Below are 6,999 nucleotides of genomic sequence, written 5' to 3'. Positions count from 1 at the left end.
CTTTGCCTTTGTGTCATGCAGCAGCTGGTCAACCCCCACATCTTTACAGTACTCATCCAAGTCAAAGTCAATCTTCTCGTACAGCTTTTGCTCCTCTGCTGTCAGAGGCGCCACACTGTCATAGATCCCAGGAACCAAAATCTTAGCCCTTTTGTCAACCAGGGAGCCTGTGCAGGAAGTCACAAACACATGATTAAAACTCTAAACTGCTGTAAAATAAGGTGTGTGAGACTAAAAATCACAATTATCAGCTTCACTTGCCCATAAGTGCGATGAGGTCAGTCATGGCCTCATGAACAGAGCCACCAAACACCCCTGAGTGCAAGTCCTTTTCAGCGCACTGCACCTTGAAGTTGGAATGTAAAACATTATTTTAAAAAACACAAAAAGCTCAAGTATGCCCTTCTGATAATGAAACACTGTCCCCACCCCCCACCAACAGTAATCCAACAGGACTTCACCTCAATGAAGAAATAGCAGATTCCTCTCAGGCCGTAGGTGATGCAGGGTTTGTTCTTGCCCAGCCAGTAGTTGTCAGAGATGCAGATGTAGTCCACGTCTTTAAAGAAAGTGTCCTTTCTAGAAAACACAAGATCATCCAGACCCTCAGATCCAGATTCTTCCATCCCCTCGAAGCAGAATTTGATGTTGATGGGAAGGTCCTGCAACAAGAAGAGAGATGCATAAGAAAAAAATTCAGGCTCATTTTCTAGAGTTGAAATAATCTCTTGACAACAAACGATCTGCAGTGGTGTACTTTAACACAGGAATAGAATAGAATAGAATAGAATAGAATAGAATAGAATAGAATAGAATAGAATAGCACTTTATTATCATTGTACATGTACAATGAAATTGTGGGTGCTCCACTGAATAAATGTGAATAGCAGGTAGCAGGAATGCATGTTTAAAAATAAATACTGTACATTCACCAGCTGGGATTTATTTGTTCTGACTAAACACCCATTAATGAAATTCCTGCTAAAGATTTACTCTAATTATCAGAAGATCCAGAGAGCCATATCAGAAACCACCAAGTAAGGAAAAACTCAACAGATCAAGCTAAAATAATATTTTTAAAATGATACAAATGACCCACATATCCTTTTAGAATAGTGCTGTATAGTAGCTATTCTGCTTTATCATCACTGTACAAAAACAAAATAAAAACCTTGATAAGAAGTAATGGTATACATTTTCAGATACTGGAATAAAAATTCACACCTCAATATACTCCTGTCAGCAATTTCAATTTAGTTTTCAAACAAGCCCATCTTAGCATGTCAGGCCACAGGGTTGATTCTTTAGGACACACTAAAATATCATATCATCTTTAAACTATCTAAACTTGAAACACCTTTTGTTGGCCAGCTTAAATCTGGCAGTAACTGTACCTTTCCGATCTTCTGATACGCTTCAATGCAGTTAAACCAGGCCAACACTGGACCCTTGTCATCAGTAGATCCTCTTCCATAGAGCTTACCTACAAAAAGAAAACTTTGTTTCAGTTTCAAGGTTTTAATGAGAAATTATTGGCATTGAAAAATGTTTCTAAGGTTATGTTTATTACATAGTCAGCAGACCACAGGCCCTGATTTTAAACTTGGAGGTTAGGGTTAATGATATGAAATCCTTGTTTATGATACAAAAAATGATCTGCATGATATGCAGCAGGTTTTGTAAAATGTGACATAAGCAGCACTAACACAACTGAGCAGGCAGGAATGAGACAGGGGGAAGAGGATGTGGCATTTTGTGTCAGCTGACTCTCACCAGAAAACACATAAGACCACGTGTGCTCAATTTTCTAGCTGGAAAAAAAAAACCTGTCCTACCTGTCCCATCAAAAAAGTTTGTTTAAATGCAAATATGTACTGAAATGATGCAACATATGTAAGATCTAAAAAAGCAGCAAAAAATGGTTAGGTTACCTTGTGCTACACAGTATTAAAGAGTCCGTAAGATCGTGCTCAACAGAGTCAATCTGTGTTGTTTAACATAAAACAAAGAAGCCTTAAAGGGTTGAAATTATTCAGGTGCAGCTTTTGCATTACTGTGTGGAGCATAACAAAGCATAGACACCAATTCAGGAATGCTGCAGTGACTTAGTTATGTGCACAAACAAATGCAGTCTGTGAAATAAAGGACCAGTCATGACTCACAAAGGAAAACGCCTCACTTGAGCCTTTTTGCCGAGTGTGTTTCACAATTCTGTCATGTGAACCTCTGCACAATCTTTGAACCTTTGCTAAATGGAAGTGTTCGGTCAAGGTCTCAACCTTACCTCATATGATGGTAATGGCCCATATCTTTTGTTTTCTTCACACCTTGGCTAATGTGATGCATGATTAACAACCCTCAGAACCTCCTGAGAAAAACTATTAGAGGTTAAATACCTGAGACACACAACCATTTGTTTTAGAACTGAAGAAGTCTCTTGGATGAGAGTTTAAAACTTAAAGAAGGCCGACAGCTTTCTTTTTTCATGTTTTTAAGACCCTTCTGTGACTCGTTTTGTGTTTCTTATCTTTGCTAAAAATACATTCACCCAGTGTTCCCAGTCTACATAGTTAAGCTTGTTGATACCGTGTTTTCTCTTAGTTATGCTACCTTACAGGATTTACACACCTCACTCCACACTTCGTCATCCTGCACTACCAACCTGCTGACTGGATTTGTTTTTTCGTTTTCTGTAATCTCAGTTAAGACCACTAAAACACTGAGTCCTCATCAGGTTATTAGAATGTTCTGATAGTAACAAACTGCCTTTATGCTGCTCTGAAAATTAATTCTTCTTCTTCTTTTAGTTTTGCCATCTATTCTATCTACAGGACAGTACTGTAGCTCATTTTTTTAGCCATATTTGATATTATAACTTTGCTAAACCAAAAACTACCCGGTGTAACTTACAAACAGCTGGATACAGTAGCCTTAAAATTTTAATTCTCATCTATTTTTACAAGCACAAAGTGCGTTCCAGCTGACTTCAGTTACTCACATAACTTTCCAGCTCAGAAAAATCTCCAGAGTTGTTTTGTAAAAGACCAAAAGTATCCTCCTCTTACCGTCTTTCTCCACCAGAGTGAAAGGCTCTGTGTCCCAGCCGTCACTGATGTTGGCTGGCTGAACATCAAGGTGCCCGTAAATACACACCGTCTTCTTGGCTGGGTCTGATCCTAACTGCCCCAGGATGATAGGAGGCAGGGGGATCTCCTCTCCTGAGGGAAGCTGCATGAATGAAACTTAATCTGAGTGACCGTTTAACAACAAGGTCCATTTATGGTGAAATTTAAGTAGAAAAGATAACGCAATGTACAAATCATTAATGCATTAAGAAATGTAACCAGTGCAAGACCTTCTGCTTGCCAACATCCACCAACTCCACAGTCCCTCCCAGCCTCTCGATGTCCTTGGCTGCCATCTCCATCATTTTTTTGATCTCCCCGCGCTTCTCAGGCCAAGCAGACACACTCTGGACACCCACCCACTCAGCCAGGCGCTGAGGACAATTATGAAAAAGGGATTTAAAGACATTAAAATGGAGTTTTTTATAGAGATTTTATCATTTTTTTCCTTTTCTTTTTTACTATTTCATGCAGTTACTTATTGCAAAAGAATGAGCCACAATGAGTTATTCTTAGGACATTAGACCCACAAAATTTGACTCGAGCAGCAGTTGTAATATCACTGATTCTTATCAGGAAAACTGGTTTTACAGCTGGAACTGTACTATAATCCCAGTTTAAGTGAAGGAGTTGCAAATCTGTCCAGTTTTCAGTTAGCTCAATAATCCATTAAAACAAGTGACAATCATGCAAAAAAACCTAATGATTAAGCAGCTGCACTATATTGTTTTTTCTGAGTGATCTTACCTGCACATACAGGTCCTGGTGGTCGTCCACATACTTGAAAAGTTCAGTGAGATGAGACATTTTTGGTAGTGATGGGAGCTGAGGGTTAAACAAGCAGACTGGTGTGAGTCCACGTCTGGGTTTGTGCAATCTTATGAGAGGACAAATCCTTCATGCACGCATGCACTTCACGTAACCCAGATAGCAAAGAAACATTGAAACAATGTTTAGTCAATATCAGGCGATGTCATTGAATCAAAGTTGAGGTGTGACGTTGACCTAATGTCACTCTTGCACCCTTTTTTAATAGTGAAACAACATCAGGTTTTGATATTGAATCAATGTTGAAACCTGACATTGATTCGACGTTACATTTTCTAATACTGTTGACATTGAAACAATGTCAGATTCTGATATTGAAACACTGTTGAGCTATGGTGTTGATTTTCCACCTCTTTCGCACAGTTGCTTTTTATTAAAACAACAGTTAAATCATGACTGGAAATCTACCTTTCTTTATAGGTATTTTAACCAAGGTATGTAAACTCCTAGGCTGATAAACATGAAAGTCACAAGGCGTAAATCTGCAAACTGCCACATTTGATTCCTAAAGAGCTATGAGCGGGAAAAGTGATAAGTCTTAGCATGGTGTGCCGTGTATCCTTTAAAACAAAATAAACATGGGGTTGATTTCCAGCCAAACTCGTTTCACTTCATAATTTTGCAGAACTATAGCTGCAGTCGATTGGAGCTGCAGGCTTTCAGAACCAAACAGTGAGAAAAAAGCCAACACGTATGTGGCTTACATTACAAAGCTTTGCCATAAAATGACAATAAAAGAGAATTTTCATTTCAGATCTGCACAGAAGGTTAAATATGGAATTTTATGGTCATAAATGACGATCAAAGTGTGTCATGCTGAGTGAGAATCTGAAAATAAAAAATGAAATACTCACATCGTAATTTTCCACAGGTGTGCACTGAATGCCAACAATGGCAAGTGAAGTGAAAGTATCTTGGGTGTAATAGGCAAAGCGAAAGCAAATGAGGTAGGTAACACAGCTGAGACCTTATCTAGCCCTCTCTGACAAATACGTTTCCTGGGCATGTCTGAACTGCAAAGGGAACCATTAAAATCTACCTGTCCCATAAAACAGACTTACTTTGTTTTTATTCCGGTGTTTCAGATTAACTGGTGTCACAGATTGACTACTGTTGGTCGAAGATATGTGTGCTAGACTTGCTTTTCAGGAGCCGCTAACAAACCAGGAGAACGCAGTCAATATTTCGTCTTTAAACATGCATTCGTGTGCTTGTTGTTTTTGTTTTGTTTTAGATTTGAAAAAAGAGTAAAGAGCACGTGATTTTATCGGGAGACGCTAAACCCCAAAGAACAGGCTGAAGGTGTCTGCGCTGATAGGTTAAAGCAGTGGTTCCCAAACTTCTTTTGCTAGGGCCCCCTTTAAAACAGCATTTTTGTTCATGTTTTTAAGACCCTTCTGTGACTTGTTTTGTGTTTCTTATCTTTGCTTGTTAAAAATACATTCACCCAGTGTTCCTAGTCTACAAGTATCTGAACCACAGGTGCAAAAGTAAAGAAAAGAACAAGGAAGGGGGAAAAAACAATTAAACAAATAAAAATAAACTGCATAAAAAAACAGGCTGCAATAAAATAAACCACTAAACTAACCATCTTTAAGGTTTAATTATTTTATTTTACGTGCCCCCTCCACTTTCGGAACCACTGGGTTAAAGTGTTTGATAAATGCTCTCACTGCCTTTGTTATGATTCCCACACACTTTTGTGTGATAGAAAAAAAACACTACAGCACACTCAGAGTGAATGTTAGACTGCTCAACAATTTCGTGTTTCGAGTTTGGTGTTTAACGCATCAGACACACCTCTGCCTGCAGCTGTCAATGTTTTCAGACTACTGCGTTGACGTCATGTTACCTTGAGCATACGGCTGTCACACGGCACATCAAACTGTGACTATCACCAGTTAACGTGGGTGTGTTGGCTCCTGATTTATGTTGCAGAAACAGAGATTAAAGATCAGGCACAACACCTTTTGTTATGTTTTTATTAAAATAGTTTTATTGTTGTCTGAAGATAATATTGATACTACTGATGGTCAGATGAAGCCTCGAAGTTTTCTGTCCAATTGGTTAAAAACAGGTTTCATTTCTCGAGACTTTATGTTCACACAACCCCACACCCCCTGCTGGTCAAAACCTTTATTGTCATTTCAACTATTTATCTTTACTCTTAGCTGTCTTACAGCAGTGTCGGTGAGAATAATTATAGCCAAGTATAGAAATAAAAAACACTTTAATAATCTAATCCTTCTGTGCGTATGGTTCATTCATTTATTAATCTAGTAAGATCTTGGGTGTTGTTCCTGGGATCTGCTAGAGCCACTCACCCAGCTTGGGGGTCTGTTGCCTTCACTTTCAACCTGGACAGTGGTTTTGACACTCGCTAGTCCTCAGTGTCCTTCCTTCCACTTAGCGTACTGTTTCATGGTGCTGGGTTTGGGGTGAAATCCCACATGCATGCTCAGGAGCTTCCTTTTCTTGATGTTAGTTGCTTCTGTCTCCTTCTTTGGTCAGCTTATTATCCTAGCAGGGTATCTGATCACCGGTAGAGCGTAGGTGTTAATTGCCCCGACATTCCTCTACCCATTCAGCTGACTTTTCAGGACTTGCCTTACTATGTGTCCCAGGTACATATAGCTGTCCTCGATGTCTGCAATGTTGCCTTCTGGTTGTATAATCCCATCAGTTCTAACCGCCTTCCCTCTCTTTGTTACCATCCAAATACACTTCTCCAATGTCATTGCTGTAGATCATAGTAGTGTGGGTCAGTGAATCGATGTGTCGTTCACTCCTGGTATACAGCTTGCTGTCATTCATGTAGAGGATTTGCTGATGATTACGCCTTTCTGTAGTTGGTTTCCCTAGCCAGTCTTGTCAATGATCTCACTGAGGGGGTTCAGGCCTATGTGGAACAGCAGTACGGAAGACCACCTCCTTGTTAAATCGATTGGCTTGAAGTTGGACTGATGTTCACCACAACGCCATCAAATTTCTGATGAAGGCTCTTAGGATCCTGTTGATCTTGTATAGCTCAGGGCATTCCAGGATC

The 6,999-nt window shown here is 39.5% G+C and overlaps 1 protein-coding gene across 2 annotated transcripts in view; it reads right to left on the bottom strand.

The window, feature by feature from the left end:
- Positions 1-5,154, bottom strand: part of LOC102312403 (cytosolic non-specific dipeptidase) — a 9,356-nt gene extending 4,202 nt beyond the window's left edge. Inside the window, exons 1-8 of one of the 2 annotated variants that reach the window (XM_042214289.1) lie at positions 4,808-5,154; positions 3,873-3,950; positions 3,356-3,499; positions 3,066-3,228; positions 1,395-1,483; positions 462-662; positions 262-346; positions 7-167 (exon numbers count right to left, since the gene is read on the bottom strand). In XM_042214289.1, the coding sequence (XP_042070223.1) occupies positions 7-167; positions 262-346; positions 462-662; positions 1,395-1,483; positions 3,066-3,228; positions 3,356-3,499; positions 3,873-3,932 (903 nt within the window). In that variant the 5' untranslated portion in view covers positions 3,933-3,950; positions 4,808-5,154. Of the gene's footprint in view, positions 1-6; positions 168-261; positions 347-461; positions 663-1,394; positions 1,484-3,065; positions 3,229-3,355; positions 3,500-3,872; positions 4,028-4,807 lie in introns of those variants that run through there. The other variant, XM_042214288.1, reaches the window with a different exon arrangement.
- Positions 5,155-6,999: the final 1,845 nt, after the last annotated feature.

This window comes from Haplochromis burtoni, unplaced genomic scaffold (genome assembly GCF_018398535.1).
Source record: "Haplochromis burtoni strain Fernald_Lab_line unplaced genomic scaffold, NCSU_Asbu1 Contig_543, whole genome shotgun sequence".
NCBI lineage: Eukaryota > Metazoa > Chordata > Actinopteri > Cichliformes > Cichlidae > Haplochromis > Haplochromis burtoni.
Note: the sequence above shows the minus strand (reverse complement) of the source record. Positions and strands in the feature narration are given on the sequence as shown.